Raw genomic sequence first — 22,069 nt, 5'->3', positions numbered from 1 at the left:
TGGCAAAGAGTGTTCATGGATTCTGTCAGTTAAAATCCAGTTAATTGTGGAGAGAGGTCTTTACACTGCTACTTCCCTCCATCACAGAGTAGTTCAAGGAGATTTTGTCAAGAATGAAAGAAGTAACCTTTGTCAGAGGATAATTCTTCTATCCCATATCAAGAAGATCAAAGAGATGATAATCACTGGGGTTTTAATTTTTTGAGTTGAGGATGTTTGATACTCAGAAGTATTATTTGTGTTATTTGTATTATCAACTCAGTATAGTTGATTGGTGACCATTATTTTTTGTATGTGAAAGCAGTAAAAAAATTTGTTGAGCCTTCATCTCAGCCAGGGCTCTAGTGATTGACATTTTGCAAAGCTGGGAAAGGTCCAGCTAGTAGAACTTACAGAATTACAGAATCTTAAGGGTTGGAAGGGACCTTGAAAGATCATCTAGTCCAACCCCCCTGCCAGAGCAGGACCACCTAGAGTAGGTCACACAGGAACTCATCCAGGTGGGTTTTGAATGTCTCCAGAGAAGGAGACTCAACAATCCATCTGGGCAGCTCGTTCCAGTGCTCCGTCACCCTTACAGTGAAGAAATTCTTCCTTGTGTTTCTGTGGAACCTCTTATGTTCCAGCTTGTACCTATTGCCCCGTGTCCTATCATTAGCCATCACTGAGGACAGCCTGGCTCCATCCTCTTGACACCTGCCCTTTTCATATTTGTAAACCTTAATGAGGTCACCCCTCTGTCTCCTCTTCTCCAAGCTGAAGAGCCCCAGCTCTCTCAGCCTTTCATCATAAGGGAGATGCCCCACTGCATCACCTTAGTGGCTTGCACTGAATTCTCTCCAGCAGCTCCCTGTCCTTATTGAACTGAGGGGCCCAAAACTGTATATGGTAATCAAGATGTGGTCTCATGAGGGCAAAGTAGAGGGGGAGGAGAACCTCTCTCAACCTACTGCCCGCAGCCCTTCTAATACACCCCAGGATGCCATTGGCCTTCTTGGCCACAAGGGCACATTGCTGGCTCATGCTCATCCTGCTGTCCACCAGGACCCCCAGATCCCTTTCCTCTATACTACTTTCTAAGAGTTCATTCTCCATGGTTCATTCCTGGTACATGGGATTATCCTTTCCCAGATGCAAGACTCTACACTTGCCCTTGTTGAATTTCATTAGATTTCTTGTAAATTCATTAGAATTTACAGTATCTTCTTCAGAGCTCAAGTCACAACAAGGTATAGGCATAAGAAAGAGGCAGTGACTTTGCTGTGTTGCCTGAAGAGACTTACAGTTCTCTATCTTAATTAATTTACCCTTGCATCTCTGAGTGATGGTATATCATGGAATGGCTCTGGTACAGATAACAGCTCTCTTTCTGCCAGCCACAGCACAGATCAGGATCACAGTGAATGCTTGAATTCTCTGGTTATTGCTTTCACGTGCTGTGGAAAGAGGAGTGCACAGAATTTGTTTTACTGGTGTCAGGAATACTACTGTTCTAACTACCATAACAAAGAAGTGAAACCAGATTTGAAGTTTTTCCCCAGGCCCTTCTTAGGAAAAACAAAAAGGTCAAAGTAAAGGGATCAGAACCTCTGCATATTTAAGAGAAGAATTGTAATAATATTATTTACTGTTCTTTTAAATTCCAGTCCTGCACAGCTTATGGAACAAATAACTTGCTCAGTGCTATCTAAATGGAACACTTGGAGAAACAGAAATGTTACATTTAACAGGGAGATGTAGCAGCCACTGGGGAAGCCAGAGGGCCTATAGAATTTTGCTTAGTCTTTAGTCTCTTTGTTTCTAATTGGTAACTTTCCCTAATTCCACATTTATACTCTTCGTGTTTTGGATACAGAAAATCTCAGAGCAGTGTATGATGACTTTTATGCTTATCAATTTTGCTAAAATTCCTGGCCTGACACATAGTTCTTGATTTTATTTCCTGGCAGCACTTTGGTGTTGAAAGCATTTTAACCGACAAGCCCCTTGCATCCTGAATTGTGAAGCTGTGCCTGTAGGCCTCAGGACTTGCATTGATTTCTGTGGTTCATCAGAGAAGCTTAAAGTACCCCCTGAGGAAGATGCTATGTTTTACTGGGTAGTCATGTTGCTAAACGGTGGATTGTCAAGAAGACAAGAAGACTGCCCCAAAACAAGTCGCTGCTGACTAGCGTGGCAGAAAATTGTTGGTTGGAGAGTGCTTGTTTGCTAGCACCAAAGACAGCATTTGAGCTGAGGATACAAAAGCAAAGGATTCCATTGTTAACATTAAAAATTTTATTCATAAGAATTTTCATTGACTTCAAAATAGTCAGATAATCCTTTTATTTGGTTTTGAGAGATTTTTCTAGTGTAGACTAGAAATGATATTCAGATACTTTCAGCTCAAGAACGCTGCTTCATTCTGTTTCTGTTGCTGTACACATCAGAAAATTGTAGAAACTGAGACATTATGAAGGTTTTATGAAACTACCCACATGCTCCACAACTTGCAGCCCTTTTAATAGGAATCCAATACTTTGCCTGTTCTTAGTGCCATTTCTTTCCTTTTGGCAGAAATACAGACAATTTTTGGGTAATGTTACTTGCTTTCCAAAGGGAAGAGGAAAACAGATTAGTATACAATCTCTACTTGATTTTAGATATCTAGATTTTAAAGAAGAATTTTTCTTCTGTATCGGGAACCTCTTTTGATTTAAGTCTCTTGCAATCACTTTGTGGACCTTGGTATAAAAATAATTAAGAAACTAAGCTCTTGTAAAATCCACATTTGTGGCACCATGAATGCTTGTGAGGAGAATGTGAGGATCTGAGTTTATTATAAGACTTATTTATTAGAATTAGTGCTGTAGTAGCAGCAATTGCTGTGGTTTTCCTGGAAGAATAGTTAAGTCAATCAGTAATGTAAGAAGACAGATTTAAATGATCTGGAGGACTGTTTCAATTAGAGGAAACTTCAGTGGATCACTTTTGCTGCCAGTAAGTGTTTGGCCTGATTCTACACCATTCTGTAAAGTGGCTGAAGCATCACTAGGCTGCGTCTGTGGCCTTTGCTATTCAAAAGCAGGCATTTTCAAATAAGTGCAGATAAATGTTCCTATTCACCGAGAGAAGTAATGCAAATCGTAACATCAGTTTTGATTTCTTCCTAGAGAATAGCGTGCATGGCTGCTTTCTTTATGAAGCTGTCTGTGCTGCAGAGAGATTTAATTTTCAGCAAGGAACGTATTATGCAGCTTATTTGATTGCAAATTTGTTTGAACAGCTTTCAGCTTTATATTTCCTAGTTAGGTAACGTAGCTTTGGATACTGATTGTGCATAATTGGTTTGATATGAGTCACAGATTTAAGGTACAGCGCGCCTGGTCTGACTGCTTGTTAGCTTTAAGTGGCTTTATACAATAGCTGCCCTACAACTGAATTTAACTTTCATTTATTGAGTTGTCTTCCAAATAATTTTTGTCTGAGGAAGAAGGATTTTATTGATACTCAAGGAATGACCATCTTCATGAAGGTTTGATGCTGGAGTATGCATGTTTTGTGGATTGGTGTAAGTTCTACGTAGTTCACCAATGTAATCAGATAAAATGTTTTTTAAAACTCAAAAATGAGTGCATGGCACAGAGAGCACTTTCTCTACCTGTTTCTTACCTGTTGGGTTTTTTTTTTTTTTCATTTAGAGGATGGTGGGAGGGATCATTTTCCAGCCACAATGTTTTGAAAATAGTGACCTTCACACCTAAGATTGCTTCTTTCATCCCTCCATTTCACAGGCCTAAAAGATGCTACAGGCTCTGAGAGTGATGGTGGTGACTCTTGCAGTACAAAATCAGAAGGAGCCAATGGAGGCACGACAATCCAACCCAAAAAGGTCAAGGGTGTTGGCTTTGGAGATATCTTCAAAGACAAACCTATAAAGCTACGACCAAGATCAATAGAAGTTGAAAATGACTTTCTCCCAGTAGATAAGGTATGTGTCATTTCTTAGTTTTGCTTTAAAGATATTTTCAGCAAATCATGAAATAATTTTCATCCACTGGTCAAAACTTTAAGCCTTTTGGTCATTATTTCACTATTTTGTGGACAAGATTCAGCTTTCTTTCTTTTTCTTTCTTGTTTTCTTTTGCCACCCACCAGAAAGTGAATTCCAGTGAGGTTAGCTGCCTGAAAGAACTGTTACTTTGCTTAAAGATTTATTCCTCTGTTTGTAACTCCATCTGTTTAATTGATCTTTTTTTCCTAATAAAATGTTACTCTAGAGAACAAGACTGGAGAGGCTTTTCAGGTTTTTAATTACATTATAGTAAAAAAAACCCAAAAACCTAAGTCTTCTATAAACTGTCACTGTGCCATCAGTTTGGTTTTTTTTAAAAAAAGGAAGCTTTGCAAATACCCAAGTACCTCAACTTAGTACTGGATTTGTTGATTTAGAGGATGCTTTCAAAAATTGTATAGCTTTGGTTAAAGGGGTTAGTAAAAGAGATAATCTCTTTTTAATGGATTTGTTCTATGTGACATAAAAAGAAAGTCCTGAGATTAACAGTTGAGGAGAAAATTTACTTTCTGATAAATTGAAAGAGACCATCTTCTTATAGAGCTCTCTTTGTTCCAAAGCCTCCAAAACAACCACTAAGTGAATTAGAAAGAGACAAGAAAGCAAAATGAGATGTTTTAATAGAGTAGGCAAACTTTAAAATGTGTTCATTAGAGAAACAAACAAAAAAAGTGCTTTGTTTCCTAATCAAGAAACAACCAGAGAAAGATCTGTGAAATCCTTCCTTTAAGTGCTCAGTTAGATTTGCTTAAGGTTACTGATATGCTGAGAAGTGTTAAGAGGCTTTCACAGTTCTGCTCTGGGCACAGTTAGGCACAGTGTTACATTATGCACAGTGTTGCATTTTCTTTGGCATGGCGATTTTAAGAAGCACCTGGGCAGCTACTCTTGCTCCCTGGTGCGACAGTCTCCCATTTTGAGTTATGCTTTCCTAAATGTCTGTAGAACCAGGAACTACAGGAGTTGTATCTTTTGGCCCACAGAGCTTTTGTTTTTTAACTTAGATCCTTTCAGTGATCTGATTTATAGCACAGCATCTATCCCAGTATCCACACTGAGTTACAGTGGGACAGGAGAAAGGGAAATCCTGTGGAGGCATGGTTGAAATGTCTTAATTTTGATATGTTGAGGGAGATATGGTTGATATTTTACACGACATTGCAATTTGCATTCTGTGTATGGAGAGTAGTGAAGAACTGAGATAATCTAAGTAAAGGAAAAACCCAGATTGTATTACTCCTTGACCATTGCTGTCTTCTTCAAAGTCTACATGGTAGTTTGCTTGCCTTCTGTTTCTGGCTTTGTTTATTAACTGATGTGGGAGGCTTTGTTAACATGCAGGGCTGGGAGCGGCTGGGTTGTATTCCAGTGACACCTCATCAAAGGAGACTCACTGGAATATGAGAGAGGGACAGATCAGGCCTGGTAGTGTTCACTGCTAGCTAATGAACTTCCCCCCTGCCAGATTCATGGAGTGGGGTAGAGAGCAGTGAAGCTTTGCATGGAGCTGTCATGCTTGCATGTTTGCATGGAGCCTGGTTTATATGTGACTGACAATGTGACAGGGTTTAAGGTGTGATTGGGCTTTATGAAAGCTTTCTGAGTATGTTGAAAAAGAATTTTACAGAATATAAACTTGATTAATAAAAGGTTGGGGTGTTTTTAACTGCATTTCAGAGGATGTTTGTTTTTATAATTTGATATCTGCCTGTAATCTTGTTCTTACAAGTTTTAAATTATGTGCCCTGTCTAAGGAAGAATGCTTTGTGTATAGGAAGCATCTGATAGCAGACAGGCTTAAACTCATGCATGGCTGCACTTAAACCTCTTTTTTTTTTTTACTCAGGACATAAAAACTTAAACTACACATTAAAATGTGCATTTAAATAATGCAGTTCCACGAGAGATGAGTTTTAAATTATTAATTTCTCTCATCCAGATGCATTAAAGAAATATGCGGAGCAGGAAGAAAATCATGTAAGATAAACACACTATTATAATTTACATTGACAACTTACATTATTTGTTATAATTTACATTATAATAATATTAATTGATATGATTTAAATTATATTTATAATTGGTACGTAACATAAGCATTGAGTTGTAAGGTAATGGATATGTAATCACTGACCAGTATTCAGTTCTCCTGAGTCTGATATAGGCAGATTAGAATTTAGAGATGATAAGGCCTATTTAATGCCAGATGAAGGTTTCCTTGTGTCTGCAGTTTATTGTAAGTGTAGGTGTCTCTACAGTAGTGATTGTAAGCCAGACTGATTGAAACATATTACAGATCCCTGGAACTCCAGTGTGCTTTGTTTTAATGTGCCATGTTTGCAGTGTGCTTATGAAGTGGCCTTCCTTCCCTGAAGGAAAGTCTTACTCCACTTTATGATAGTGAGAAGTCATACCTTTGTCTTTCACAAAGAACAAATATTTATGGAGCATAAGTCAATAGCCAACAGGTGAATACAGAATTTTCAGAAAGTTTTTAAAATTTTTACTTCTACCCACAGACTTTCCCTCCTGTGACTTAAGATTTCTCCTAAAGTTGACCTGGTTAGTGGAAAATGACAACTTCATTTTTGTAAATAAAATTCAATATTTGTGTTTCAAGTGTGTAGATAGCTAAAAGCATCACTTCTCTGCTGCCATTGCTGTTTTGCTGTCTCCTGTCTAGGGTCAGGATAGTTAACTTTTGAGCAGTGCCATTCAGAGGCTTCAGTACTGTGGTCTTTCACTAGTTATAGCACCAAAATGTGATTCTCTGATGCAACAGTTTATTGTCACTGCAGAACATCAGCCTCCCCAAATACTTCTTTCCTGCTCCAAGAAAGTCCTCCCTCATCATTGCCATGCTCGTTTTCATTTAATGGTGGCAGAGAGTGAGAGAATCATGCATTGTTTGCCATTCCAAGCAAGATCACATTTATCATGAGAGCTCTGCATATATGATCAATAGTGTTGCAATGTATGGAGCAGAATGCCAAATCGGTATAAATCTTTCTCTAACAATGTAGTTTTTAAAGAAATCTTTGCCCTGGTATGTGCCTTGCTCATTTATAAGTAGCTTTGAGTTTTTCAGTAACTTGTAATGTTTTGATGATGCAGAAACAATGCTTTTTTTCCTCAGTTTCTTCTGTTGTTTTTTTTTTTTCCCTTTAATTCTTTTTGAGGTTTGAAGACCCTAAAACTTTCTGTTGCTTCTTCTTGATACAGTTATTGAGAAACATTTTATATATTACTGTAATGATACTGTTACCTTTTTGATTTAGATTTTTTTCCTAAAAATTACTGATTATTTTGTTTTAAAGCATCAATAAATTACTGTGAGGATTTTGTAATGTGGGATTATTTAGAATGAGATAATTCCCTTGGAAAATGTCATCCATGTTTACAGAAGGATCAACGGGATCTCATTTTGTTGGCGTTATCACCTTGTATTTTAATGTGTTTTCAATTTTATGTATCATAAGTTTAGCTCATATTTAACACAGAGGTGATATGACTTATTGGGGTGTTAATTTAAGGAGGCTTTTACACAAGTATTGGCCGGAGTATGAGAGCAGAAAGGACTGCTGCCAATTGAGCAGAAGCAGATGCCATTAGGCTCTCCTGTAAATCACTAGACAGTTTGATGGGCTCCAAGTGTTAGCTCAGTGGTAACAATGTGTAGGATATAGTGGCCCTCGTCCTTTTAGGTGATCAATAAATTCTCTAACTAAAGGCAAAACTGAGGAATTGTGTGAAACCCCATTGGTTTTATTGATGTGCAGAATTCATTGCTTTGCTGTTCTTCATTCTAAAAATCACAGAAGGAGATTATCCTAGGGAAATTATTGATGCAGTTGTGGGAGTTTAATTTGAGCAGTGCCATCAGAGCTGTGCTTTTAAAAAAAATTTAAAGAATCAAATATTTATGCTTTGTAGCCCTTTTCTTTGCCTATTTACATCAATGAAACAACCAAAGACCATGTATAACTAGAATTAGATTCCTGAGGCTTAACTGTGGCAAATTCCCATTAGTTATAGGTGTAAGTAAATTAGTTTACAGTGTTGCATGGGATTGAAGACACAGCTTGCTGATAGATAATTTTTTTAGAAGAAATGCAGTATGTGTATAGGCATGTTGTGTCTCCTGATAAAATTCATTGTAACACTGTTAATGTAGCACAAGTTTTATTGTCAAATAGAAATGCCTGTTTCACATATCCTCCTGCTCATGCAGCTGCATTTAAATGGATGTTTATGCCTGTTTCATTTTTCCTTTTTTGATTTATAGTAGCTTATCTCAAACTTCTGTTTCTAGGTTGAACTTCCTACAATATGATTTATATGTACTTCCATTGTTCTAAAAAGTTATCACTTTTTCCTCTCCTGTATCTATAAATAAACCTCTAATAAGTATAGGAAAATTAATTCAACCAAGACATTCCTTAGTCTGAGCTCACTATATTGGGTTGGACCATGAGTTGAGGCTTCAGTCGAGAATGCTAAAGGCCATAATAAGTGAATATAAACCAAAAAGTCTTTAAAAGCCATTTTAATCTTTCTGAAAACTGCCCTTACTTGAGAATATTGAGAGTATTTTTCACATTTTCCACTTGAGATATATTTGTAGTTTTCTTCAGGCAAGACTTTCATAGTTGGCTAGCAGTGGCAAATTTGAGCAGAGCTAGATTTCATTAACAGCCTTTGATGCGGTCACATTAGTGTTTGCCAGAACTTAATGTAAATTATATACTCAACCATCAAACTGGGGAATATTGGAGCCACCGTAATGATTTAATGGAAAGGGGGAGGCTGTCATGGCTCTAAATCCAGCAACTTGTAATATGCAGTTAACTGGTGTTCAGAGATCCTTCTCACTGCAAAATAGAATTTATACAGAATTTTTTATTTGAGTATATATTTTGGATGGTTGAGAGAGGAGAAATGGAGAGGAAATAATGGAAGTAGACACAAGAGCTGTAAGGGGTAGAAGCTTATGTCAATTTATTAAGTCTACCTGTCTTTTATAATAAGACAGACATTTGTAAACTCTGAGTGCTTGCAAGATCTGAGTTGCTATTTTGAGTCAATGAGGTAGGCACTCAAAAACTGTGGCATATGCACTGGGCTGACAGTCACATCTTTACCACACCTGTTCTGTCAGTTCCTGTCTGGTCAAGTGCAGAAAATATTTTTCCCCCTTAATTTTCAGTAGTTGTTTAAAAAGCAGTCTTTGATAGTTGCAAGTTGGAGGCTCCTCTTGACATTTGTAAACCAGCTAATGATGTGCCTGAGCTCTGTCCATGCTGCCCAGCGACATCCATGCCTGTGGGATGCTGCATGTGTCAGCTTGCGCTTGCCTCTATCATATGGCTCAGTGCTTGCTTCCCTAACAGAAACGTTGAAGCCGTTGTTTCAAAGTCGTGAGATAATTAGAAAATACAGGTGAGTAAAACCACCTAGTACTGAACACAAATGCTGTCAACAACACCTGCTGAGGCAGAGGGCATATCATATGAGTATCAAGTATATGTCGCACTTTGTAGTTGAAAGCACGGGTTTCTGGCACTTGTTTATTGAGAGACAGCCATCGCCGATGTCAGCAGTGTGTCAAACTCAGTGTAGGAAGAGAGGGAAGCGCTCAGCTGTTAAAGCATCATTTGTATTTTGTTTTGAAATTGCTGTCTGCCATAATCTGGCATCCGTGCCCTAACCATGTATTTTAGGGCTATCTTGTAAGGAAAGCAACAGGGGAGGAAAGACTCTGACCACTTCTGCAGTTGTCATGAGAGCAAGGCTGCCTGCGCCGGGGGCTCACTCTCTTTGTTGGTGTAACTTTCCATTCCTTGAGTGTGCAAACAAGACTAACAAACAAGACTAAAGTGTTTCTTTCATTATGTAAAAAAAAAATAGCACACATTTGGAAATCGTGCCTGATGTTCATGAGGCATTTACATTATAAATAAATTCCTTAAAAGATTGCAACCTGGAGTAACTAATTCTGGAGTAACTAATTAATGGGAACAAGAAGGAGAGGTAGGGGAAATGTGGTTGGTTTGTGAAATGAGGGACAGTCAAAAAGCAGCATGCACCTTTTGGGGAGGCTAACTCAAAGCGGGACTTGGTACCAAAGGAATAGGACGGGAAATGCAAAATGGAGTTTAGAGAGAGGAATAAATTCAATAACCTTGGCTGGCAGTAAATCTGCTGAGTCACTGAGCTGTGCTATGTGAGTGAAGAGTTTGATCTCCTGTATACTTTCTGCCCTTCCCTGCTATCCCATGAGATACCTGTGCTTTCTTGCTTTCTCAGTTTGGTTTGTAAAATGTTCAAACTGTCTGAACAGTTGTCCAGGTATTAGTGACATGGTTCAGCTTTCATAAAAGCCTGCACTAGCAGATTTGGCGGAAGTTACCCACATGGTGATCTGTGATGCTTGTAACCTTTTTAGGCTTTTAATAAAGCAGCTATTGGACTGTAAGTAAATGCAAACTAGTTGTTATCCATGTCACAAGACTTTGCATGTGTATTGTTGACCTGTATTCCAAAAAGGTTTGTTTGTGTAAAAGAAACATATCAAGCATATGCATTAAAATGTTTTGAATTTGTGTTCCTGACTTGAGCTACTTGAAGAAAATCTAAAAATAGAAACAGAGTAGCCTAAGAAGTGCTGCTAGTACCAGAAGTTAATCCTAAAAGCAACATGGAAAATCTGGTCTGCTCTCCTGGGGCACAGCAATGCCAATGTGAGTTCTCGTGGAAGAGTGCTCTCAGGGAGGGAATGCTCCTCATTTTTCACTCATGGCTTTGATTAGGAAATCTTAGGATGCTTAAGTCTGAAAAACAGGATGTGTATGTTTAAGCTAATGCCCTTTTATTTCATAATAGGGAGACAATAAAAGTATACGTGTTGCAAGTTGGTCTAGATCAGACGATGATTGATAGCTTACTAATCACAATAAATCTCTGATTTTTAGTTGAGTCTGTACCACATGAACTTTGAGAATTAAAACAATACAATTATGCAACAAAAATTAAATAACCTGGCTGACTTTGGAAATTACATTAATAACTTTAAAAAGACTGATGAATGTAATCCAAACTAAACACAACTTCTAGAGTAAAATTTATTCACTTATCTTTTGCTGCTTGTTTAGGTTCATTAATTTGTGGATTTTTTCTGAAATGGTTTCCTTTTTAAAATTTTCCCTAGTTGAGGTTTATTTCTAAAAAGTCATGCCTGATTGTAGTGCTTATACTTTCATAAACTCATTAATTGCATAAATGATAAATGTGTTACAAAGTATTACTCTCTTACAACAAACAATAGTAATTGTGTGTTTTCTGGGACTGAAATTAATGACGTATCCTAATATAACTTTAAAATTATTTGTGATTGCAAAATGAAAGGAGATTGCGGGCTCAGTAAGTCTTCAGACTACTCTGAATCACTCCAGAACCTGTTCTGCCACATGGTGCAGGCACAGGAAGTGTTACTGCAAGAGATGTTTTCTGTGGACCATAATATCTTGCTCATTTCTATTCTTTCAGATATCTTGATACTTTTTTCTGGAGATTTGTACTTGCAGTGATAGTCCTACTCAGATCAGTTTTGATTTGCTTTCAGTATGAGGCCAAAGGGGATCTCAGAGATCATCTAACCAAGCCTCTCAATTAGATTAAGTAGGACCAAATATACACAAATAATCCTCAGGGACTGTCTGTTTTTTTGAAAAGCATCCAGTATAGAAAACTGTGTATCCTTCTTACATTCTCATCTTTCACTGTTGTAGCAGAAAATACGTTGTAATATCCTGGCTCTGCAAAATAACCTTCTCGCTCTTTTTTGTAGAAACCTTGTTGAACGATTTATTGTCCTCTTCTTTAAAATACACATACTGTTTATCATGTCCTTCCTTACACTGGTTCTTAGAACTAGAGGGAACCATTTTTGTTTTGCTTAATGTACAAGTGCAGAGACTTTTTTATTATTCCATAATTGTGTTGGCACTCCCATGAGAATTACTCTGTAGAGAATGCGCTCTGTGTGTACAGGGAATGTGTTGAGCGTGCCCAGGTATGTCCATAGTAGACACGTTTGTGTGTAAATACTTATTGAATAGCATATAAGGCGAAATGAGATTGGGAGTGTATAATATTGTGTGACTTGCTTAAATATGAATCTTTAATTTCTTCAAATTAAACCCTTCATGTATTTCCCTCCCTTGCCCTTTTATCAGTCATTTAAAAATTGTATGTTTGTGAGGAAGCAATATTAAGAATTTATAAGATTTTCATGGAACAGAGCATTCTCTTAATGACGGTTCATTTTTTTTTTATCATCTTTCTTTAAAAAACAGAAGCTGAAACAGCGATACCAAAACATTCACAGTTTGTCACAAGCTCATTTTCCTTTAGAGTTATTTGTAAGACTCTGGGCTGTTCGCTAAAAGTCTGTACATCCTCGCTCACGTTACCTTTCCTAGCTGTTGGTCTTAAGAAGCCAGAAGACCAACAGGCTGATTTGTGGAAGGAGAGGAAATTTCTCACTAGAAGTGAGCAGAGGTAGGAAAAGCTCCAGATTTCCTGTGAAATAAACAAGTGGAACCTTTGTTTCTGTGGGATGGCCCAGAGTGTGAGTCAGTGTCAGGGCTGGGCTCCCGCTCTTGCTGAGCTGAGCTCATGCAAGGAAGGGGCAGGACTCCAGGGCTCTTCTTGGACACTTCGAGCTGCTGAAAGGCAGCTTGGCTTCACAATGGGAGAGGAGGTATTTCTTTTACAATTAGTTGGGGTTTTTTTCCCGTGACTGTTTAAAACTTTATTATGATATATATTCTGTAGAACATGGGATTTGATTGCAGGGTTCTCTGGTTCTTTTACACACTTTGTAGATGCTGGGTGGCTATAAAGAAAAAAAGGAAAAAGAGTGCTAGAGATCTCAAAGTTCATTTTTGCTATAGATGACTATATTAGAATAGGGGGTTACTTTTGTGTGAAAACATAGTCTGTCCTGGCTCTGCTTAGCTCAACTTTTTTTTCCTTTCAAACTGTTTGGCCATTAAACTTGCACAGATGGTTTTTATTCCTATATGATTTGGTTTCAATTTTTTTACTCTAAAGAATAATGTAACTTTACAGTTAGCAAAAACTATTTGCACAGTCTTTAGGATGTGTTGCTCTTTCAAATGTTTGCTTAGTAAATAAAAATTCACTACCACCACCCCTTAATTGTTTTCCTTCTCAAATGCAGTAAGAAAACTGCACTTCTTCTTTTTGGCAGAAAAAAAGAGGAGGAGCTTTACTAATTCCTCTTTTGAGAGAGGTGACATTTGGACTGTTTTGTCCAAATGAGGAGAACTGATAACTGATTAGTTTGGGAGAAAATGATACTGGGATAATAAAGTCTAAATAGAAATTATCCTTTACTTCAAGAAACAGCAAGGAAAACTGGAGTCAACTGATGGTTGTAAAATTTTATAGAAAGCTGAATGGAGAGACACCAAGTAAACCGTTTAATGATTTGCAGATACTTAAGGGACTTTTAGTAGTAGAATGCAAATTTCTCTCAACTTTGGCTCTTCATAGCTAAAATAAGTCAGCTATGTGCAGAAATGAAGCTACACATTTTCTGAGTTGCTTTATCTCCTTTAATGTGCCATGTCTCTTTGTTACTCTGCCTTAAAAAAAAAAAAAAAGAGGAAGGGGGAAAGGAGTGCAAAAGGAACATAGACCAGGCAGGCACTCAGTGGGATAAAAAGTCTGGAGGTCAATTTCTAAAATGCCTTGTAAACTCCTTGTTGCATATGTTTCTATTGAGGTCAATGGCATTTTGTGTTTCTTAAATACTTCTCATATACTACAGATATGAGTTTATATTATTACAGTTACCCGACTAAGTGCTTCATAAAAAATTCCCAATAAAAACCAAGGAGGAGGAGAGAGGACTCAGCTCCTGGGGCAGAAGTCCTCATGGAATGTGGCCAAGTAGGGGCTCCTGGTGCTGGACTGCTCCCTATGCACTGGCCACCCAAAAACATAGACCTCCATATGTACAGCTGACAGTTTCTTCTGCAACAGTCTCTGCACCTGAAGCACTTGCTGAGAAGAAAAGCTGGAACACATTATATTAGCCATTTTCCATTTGTATTTTGAATGTTGGAGCTTCATTCAAAGAAAAAGAGATGAAATTCCAGTTAGTTGAAAGAGAACTGAAGGTGCTAATGCATTTTGCTTTGTCACTTCTTGCTGTGCAATTTTCCCTGCAAGAGTTTAAAATAAAAATCTCTCCCTATTTCGCCTCAGTAACTTTTGTCCTGCTCTCAGTGATACAAGGTGGGGAAAAAACCCCAAACACTAAGAAATTAAAATTAAAGGTAATCTCAGGAGAAAAGAAGAAATACAATGCAAAAATGAAAGAAATACTGTCAGCACTAAGTCTGGGACTATTTGCATGACAGCATCAGTTTAGTGGGTTTTTTATAATTTGAAAAATATAATTTAACAGTTACTTTGTAGTTTGTTGTCAGCATCGTAAGTCACAAAAGAGCAAAGTAGAGTTGTTGCCACTTTAAAAAGAAAGATATTGGAGAAGAACCATTCCCTGTTTGTTGACTTTTTTTGAGAGAGATGCAAGTAGCTGCACTGTTTTCCTTACTGCTGCGAAAGGAAGTGGAGATCTCCATAGCAGTTTTAAGTTGGAGGTTTCATAACAGCAATTTCTAAACTGGATGCTACAGTGTGGATCATGCTAGTTACCAACTGCAGTCTAGACAGGCATGATTCTCCTGGGAGAGGAGCAAGACATATCATTCTCTCAGTTCAGGCTGACTGAAGGACTCTTCCTTGAGGAGCCAGAAATTAATTATGTGCTGCAACCTGCAAATAGTAAAATTCCTGGCAAGTGTTGCAAGAGGACGTGTGATCCTTTCCATTTCTATAGGCCACAGTCAATAAAAGGGGAAAATGAAGAATAAAGCAGTGAAGAAAGAACACACACTCCAAAAAAGACTTAACTTTCTTTACCAATGCACCTTACAGCATTGCAGATCTGCAGATTGAGGAGGAAAGCAAATGAGCTTGTTCACACAGCTCATTTTGATGTGCACACTTTCAATGCTATGAGATGAGGCAGTTGGGAGTATGCTGTACAGATTTAATTCTGCATTTGCCTCTTTTTTTAAAATTCATTTGCTAAAGTATTTTTACTCATCAGTGATTCTAATATGCCTTACTTCATTTGTTTCAGCAACATCTACCTGATCTAAACTCTTACACTCACTTTCTCACCATTAACCTTTTAGGAAGGCTGACTTTTAGTTCATTAATCAGTGAAACTGACAGCTTAACAACATCAAATGTCAGAAATACAAATTTTAGAGAGATATGAATGTCATAAAGTATGCAAGTTAAGACACATAGATTTCTCTCCTGACCAGCACAAACATATTAGTAAGAAAAAAGCCTCTCCACTCCCCTCCTTTCTCATAATTTGAAGTTTTAAATATACCAAGTTACAAAGCTTCAGCATCTGAGCTTACCTGCTGCTAGAACTGATGTAACCGTGGAGAACAATGATGAAAACCAAAAAAAATGCTCTCTTCTGCTCTCCAAGCTACGCAGAGTTTTAATGAAAATGATTATGCACTGGTGGTATTAATTCATGGCTTTATTCCAACCACCTTTTCTGTCCAAGAAGTTAAAACAAAAATTTTGCACTGCATATTTTACCTACTTATTTCTTTGACCGTTATTTGAAATAGCACATATTTCTTTGGTGACTTGCATAACGCTGATTAATAAATTCATCATCTGTGGTCTGTAGACTGCTGGTGGTCTGCTAAACACCTGGTAGATTTAGTGCTTGGATAGCTGGATGGGACATTTGATGCTGGCTCAGATCATTTCTTAATGGAGCTCAACAGCTAGAAGCAAGAACTAAAGTAATTTTCCATTTAAGCAGTTCTGAAATCACTGAAGAGATGTTTTGTAGTTGTAAATGGGAAGTTAGAAATCATGAAACAGTCTCTCTAATTAGATGTCTTCCCCACTGAGAACATTTGAGACTCTTCTTTTCATGCAAAAATATAAATTACATGAATGTGGAGGATATAAACAGTTACAGCTTGGCATAAACATCAAAATAATTTCTGAGGGAGCACTGTGTATTAATACACTGAAATATTGAAATATTGTGCATCAGAAGACATTTTAAATCTATATTACTTTCTCAGAGAAAGTCAGAGACAGTTAAAATCTTTCCAGACTGCTTGACAAAGTTGAATTTATTCAGGAGGTTAGTTAGTTGTTACAACAAGTGCTTCACTGATAGTGTTGTGGTAGATGTAGTCAATTTTACAGGTCAGAAAAAGTTTGAGATGGCTAAGTAGGAAATGTAAATGTATTTTTTCTGTACAGTCGATTTGTCTTTTTCATTACGGTAGCTGTCAATCCAGTGTTTGCTTTTTATAATCTTTTAGACTCAGGGGCATCTCTGCTTGTGTCAAACTACAAAAGATGCGTACTAAAGCAGATATATATGCCATAAAGCATATTCTCCATTTAAAATTTCTGTGGTGACTTACAAACCAAAGGATTTAAATTAACTTGTAAGAGTCACTGCTTTCTGGTTTTGAAGACTTTTATAGTTATTTTCTCTATATATCTTTATCCTCGCTATGGTTTTGTTTTCTTAACTCAAAAATGGAATTTGTTTGATAATGTTTGGAGGGAGAAAGGAGCTGGAGTAATCCTTTGAAGTTTCCCTTGTGTTATCACTTTGATTTTGTCCCTTTGCTTCATTTAGATTTACTTTCCAAAGTGTACTGTATTCAGTATTCCATCTCCATATGTTAAAGAATCAGATTTCTGGGGAGTTGAAAAATGCTGAGACATCCATAGTTAGTTCAGATCAGAATGGTGCCTGCGCTGGTATTGTGCTTCCGAACAGAGGCCAATACTAGAAGCCTGGGTAAGAGTGTGAGAGCAAGATAAGCATACAGAGAAATTGCTGCAAAGATTCTTTACAGCCTGTAGTAATTTTGAACTTTTTCTTTAATAAACCTAATGGATTTTTTTCTCATCAAATTGAGTAGCTATGTCTTCACTGCACATAACATGTTAGCATCTGTAACTCCTGTGGACGCAGTTCACACACTGTGGGAAGGAGTTACCTCCCTTTGTTTTGAATGTGATACCTGCTAATTTATTCTGCTAGCCCTTAGTTTTTATTACAGGAAGAGATAATGAATGAGTCCTCCCTAACTACCTTCTCAATGCCCCTCCTGGTTTTTTATAGACTTGTGTTAAATCACCTGTGTATATCTCTTTTTCCAGGATGAGGAATTGTTTTCACAGGTTTGATCATTCTTGGTGACTTTCTGTCTTTTCTAGTTCCTTTAGGGTCTGAGGTGAGTTATGTGTGAGGGGAAAAGGAGGTGAGAGCAGGGCACAATCATCTAGGTGTTGGGTGGATTTATATAGGATTTTATAGTGCTCTTTATTCCTTTCCAAATTATTACAGCTATGTGTTTCAAAGCCCATGATTTCTATCTAAAGATAGTGGTTTTCCTCCAAATGTGTAATTTTTACTTCCCTCTGAATTGAATTCCCGTCTTTCCTCTTTTCTGGATTATCGATGACCATGTGGAATACAAGAGGCTTGATCTAGATCCTTGAGGGTCTCCACTTGTCACTGTGATGAAATCCTGCCTTTTGCTTCCTGCCTTTTAATCATTTGTTTAACCAAGTTACTTTTTTTTTTTTTAAATAATGAACAATAAACTCTTTTTAATCTGTGTCTCAGGTTTAGGTTTTAGTGTGTGCTTAAGTCACAATTCCAATCTTTCTCGGGAGCCAGGGCCAGCAACTTTTATATTTGTGTGTTTTAATGAAAATTGCTGTGATATTGTCATGTTACATCTCCATAACAAAACCAGCTGAATGCCACTGTATTGAGAAGTATAACATGTAAAGTGTGATTGACTGATATGTAGTGGTAACATGTAGTTACCACAAAGCAGAAGTGAGGGTCTGTATGAAACCCTGAATTTTAAGATTTCCTAGCTTTTGTATGGCTAATAAGAAGTCATGCTTAATAATCATTAAAATAATAAGTACCATGAATGGCATAGATCAAATGGGATTGATACAACATAAAAACAATAATACAAGATAACTTTAATTGCAGCACCTCATGCTTTCTCCTAAAAAGGTGCACACGTGAAAAGTCTATCAAAGAACTTATTACTCTGATCTTTGTTTCTTACTTCTCCCTTTTAAATAACATCTTCCAGAAAGAAGTAGGCATTTTATTGTTACTATCAAAATTTGAAGGAGTAACAAACTCTGATCCATCAAGGAAAGTGGACATACATTGATCATCTTGGTCTTCCTCTCTCCCTTTCTTATCTGCTGCTTAATCCTTCACAAGATGCATGCCAAAGGTAGTACAGGCTTGCCATTTTGTCTTTATTTTGCCTTGAACATTCAGAACTACATAAATGACTCCTGTTCTATCCTGGTAAGTGATTTTACGAGTCTTCTCTACGCATGACTTCAAATACTTTTTTACCTAATTGAGTAAAGCACCAGTAATTTGTTTCATTAAATATTTGAGAAGTTGCACTTATTTTGAAAAATAAACCAGTTCTTACTCAAAAGCAAATGTGACTATTTCTTAAGTATTCAAAGCATTTCTTCTTAGATTTGATGTAGTTTAAGCAGCTTAATTGATGAGAAGAGGCAATTTTTCCCTTTACAGTTTTTCCTTTTACAGTAGAAAATACTGTAAAAAAAGTAGATGTGAAGAATAAGGATCTGTGATTAATCAGAAAACAAAGCCCCAGCAAAATTATATTTTGCTTTAAAATTTACCTTGTTTGGGGACCTCTGTGCTGTTTGCTTTGTTTACTTTCCTATTTTCTTGTCTGCCTGAATTCCAGTGCTATGACAGTATAGGTACAACAGTTGTAAGATGCTCTGACATTCAGTACTGTTTCTAGGGCACCAAATGAACTCAGGGCTGTGTAATGTAGCCACAACCTATTTATCACTCTATGGAATGAGAATTAGAGTATTGTAGTAGGATTTAGACTGACATGCTGCTTTTGTCCTCATTTAAAAAAAAATTTTTGCATTCAAGATGTAACTTTTATATTTGGTAAAAATGGATCAATTTCTGTGTGAACACTACAAAACGCTTTTCCTCCAGATACATATGCATCCTGGTTCCAAAAGCCTTTAACATTCAAACAGGATATACTTGCTGACTACTTCAGTATTGCTTTCCTCTTAAAGCAGTGTTTGTGTGGTAGCCAGTTCCTGGCGAATTGATGTTCATGAACAGTTACAGGGTCTCTACCTCTTCACTGTTGACTTCAGAAACTTGTCTGATTTGTCCAAAACTTGTCAGTTGTGGTAAGAGTCACGTGGATGACTAAAATCATGTTAATTTTCAAGGAGCTCCAATGGGATGAAGGTTTTATTTGGAGGGACATCTTTTTAGTTAGAGATTTTTTTTGTTTTGTCTAGACAGAGACAATTAAGTTGACAGCGGTTCCTATGCCTTTTGCAGTAGCTAAACAAAACGTTTTACAACCTTACTGTAGAAGGGTAAAACCTTTCACAGGTAAAATATTTTTCAAAAGAAAAATAAGATTTATTTATTTACAAGGATATGCTGTCATTCGGAAAGCCTATCTTAATCCAAGTCAAAAAGTCATCTATTATAAACATCAGTTGGAAAAACTGCACTTATGTCTCCTGTAATATGGATTAAGTGTGAAAGTGTATTTTCAGATTGTCCAGCAGAAAGTAATATAGCTTGACTATGTGCAAAGAAACTATAACATGAAATTTAAAAATACTTTAATTGCTTTGTTGTCTGCACTCTGTGAAGTATTTGCCAAACTACACTAAAATGTTCTGTGGGTGTGTGCCACATCTGATCCTGTGGTCAGGGCATCCATTCTTTATGAAAGTATCATCTGGTATGTAGAGCTGAGTACTCAAGTGTTATTTACATTTCATCTCTTGAATGATATAAAGGCCAGAACTACTGCAGCTTTTGCTTGGGTTGCCTTGAGCGTGGTCAAAGTGTGATATATTTGCCCCAGGAATTATTAAAGCGCACTGTGAGATGCTTACTGTGCTTTCCCAAGGAGCTTAGGCTAGTATAAATGAGTGCTGCAACTGAGAGTTACACCTATTACCCTATGACCATAAATTTTCCTTCTTCGGTTCTACCCACATGTTTGTGCAGCTGTTTAGTGAAGCAGATAATGTTAAAACTCTCCTTTGTTCTTCCTGCCCTTCTGCTTTTTAACATGAACCATTTTCCTCCTCTCCCCTTGTAGATACACTAATGTCATGGCAGAGAGAAGGCAGGAATCCATGGCCACGTCCATGGGGATGTGGCCACCTTTGGTGGGTGGGCTTGGGCAGTGACCAGACTCTTCCCTCTCTGTTGCTCACAGCAAGTGAATTGGGAGAAAGCTGTTACGAGACGTTCTGTCTGTCTGCTCATACTCAGAGTAAACTAGGAGCAAGAGAATAAAAAGGATTTTGCTTGCCTGTGCTTGTTACAGTCTGATTGTAATTGAGGACTTGATGAACACTTGTTACCAGTCCCATTGATCCACCTAACCTGGTTTTAAGGAAATTAACCCTGCCTTGTGGTGAGAATGTCCTCACAGGTGACTGGAGTTTCTGTGTTAAATGGGCATACATTGGGCAGATGTACCTATCTAGTTGGTATTAAAAAATATGAATCATTTTAGTTTGGGAGCACAAGGATGATATTTCTACTAAAGCACAGATGGGTAGGAAGGAGCTATTTTAGATGTCTGAGGTGATCAAATGTGCAGATGGATGCTTAATCACACTTTTCCTAAAGATTTTCTTTGCTCTTTAATGGTTTCCTGAAATTCCTGTTACCCTCTCTGAAGTGCCATGTGATGACCATTTAGAAAAAGTGTTAACTCCATGGTTTTGGGAAACCCCAGGATAGCAATACTTGATCATGCTGTCCCAGAAAATACTTTATGTGGAGTTGAATGTTGTTATCATGGGAAAAAGATGAATCCTGGACATATCTCAAATTTTGTTTCTGTCAGAGTAAGGGCATCTTGACGTCTGTCAGCCTTTGAGGTTTTTATATTTGATCTCTTTTAATTTTAAAAGGTAGATCAGATAGGATGAATAAAGGATGATCCTTGAGCTTTTGAAGTGTATTAGAAAAAGATAAATTAACTCCTCCTGTACACCAGCATTATACATAGTCAAAGGGAAGCTTGTTTATGTTTTAGTTCATCCAGAGCTGGAAGAATCTGGTAACCATTCATACTTTTTTTTGTGCAATGGATTGTCAAAAATATATTAAAGAATACAATTTTTATATTGACATTATTAGTTGCCTTGGATTTGCATGTAAATCTAATGTAAAACGAAAAATCTCATGTATATAAACATTCAAAAATACCAATTGAATGTTAAAAGGAAGTATGGTGGTCAAAGAAACATGGCACATTTTCCCCTTGACCCCATTGAGCTTTTCTGAAGTTTTAAAAGTTCTCAAGATACATAACTGCCTTTTCCTTTCCTGAATAAAACATCAGTATATATTGTTACATTTTCACTATTCAAACTGATAAATGATGTTTAACTCAAAAACCTATAACCCAGTTCTATGAAATCTTTAATGTCTGGTGTATTTCTTAATATCTTCATGGAGTTATATATTTCAAATAGCAGTTCTAAAATACTTTTATCTGAATTAAAAAACCTCAGTACACTTTCCAGAGTAAATACTGATGCTGAGTAAACATTTTATTTCCTTATTCCTGAATAAATAAAATTCAAGAAGCCTATATTTGCTAAAGCAGAGTCAAAGGATAAGTATGTTCCTTTAGTATAAAGAAGTATAACAAAATTTATGTAGGGACCTAGCTGGTGTATAAGTGGCAATTCTTGAATTTCCAGATTCAGTGTTCGAGAGACACAAGACCTGGATAACACCAGTAAATA

The 22,069-nt window shown here is 37.1% G+C and overlaps 1 protein-coding gene across 2 annotated transcripts in view; it reads left to right on the top strand.

The window, feature by feature from the left end:
• Window positions 1–22,069, top strand: part of SH3KBP1 (SH3 domain containing kinase binding protein 1) — a 221,619-nt gene that overhangs the window by 131,566 nt on the left and 67,984 nt on the right. For both annotated transcript variants that reach the window (XM_061999392.1, XM_061999401.1), the window contains one exon: window positions 3,774–3,970. In XM_061999392.1, the coding sequence (XP_061855376.1) occupies window positions 3,774–3,970 (197 nt within the window). The remainder of the gene's footprint in view (window positions 1–3,773; window positions 3,971–22,069) is intronic.

The sequence above is a fragment of the Colius striatus genome, chromosome 1, assembly GCF_028858725.1.
Source record: "Colius striatus isolate bColStr4 chromosome 1, bColStr4.1.hap1, whole genome shotgun sequence".
NCBI classification, from domain to species: domain Eukaryota; kingdom Metazoa; phylum Chordata; class Aves; order Coliiformes; family Coliidae; genus Colius; species Colius striatus.
The sequence above is the reverse complement of the archived record's forward strand: the minus strand, read 5'-3'. Positions and strand labels throughout refer to the sequence as shown.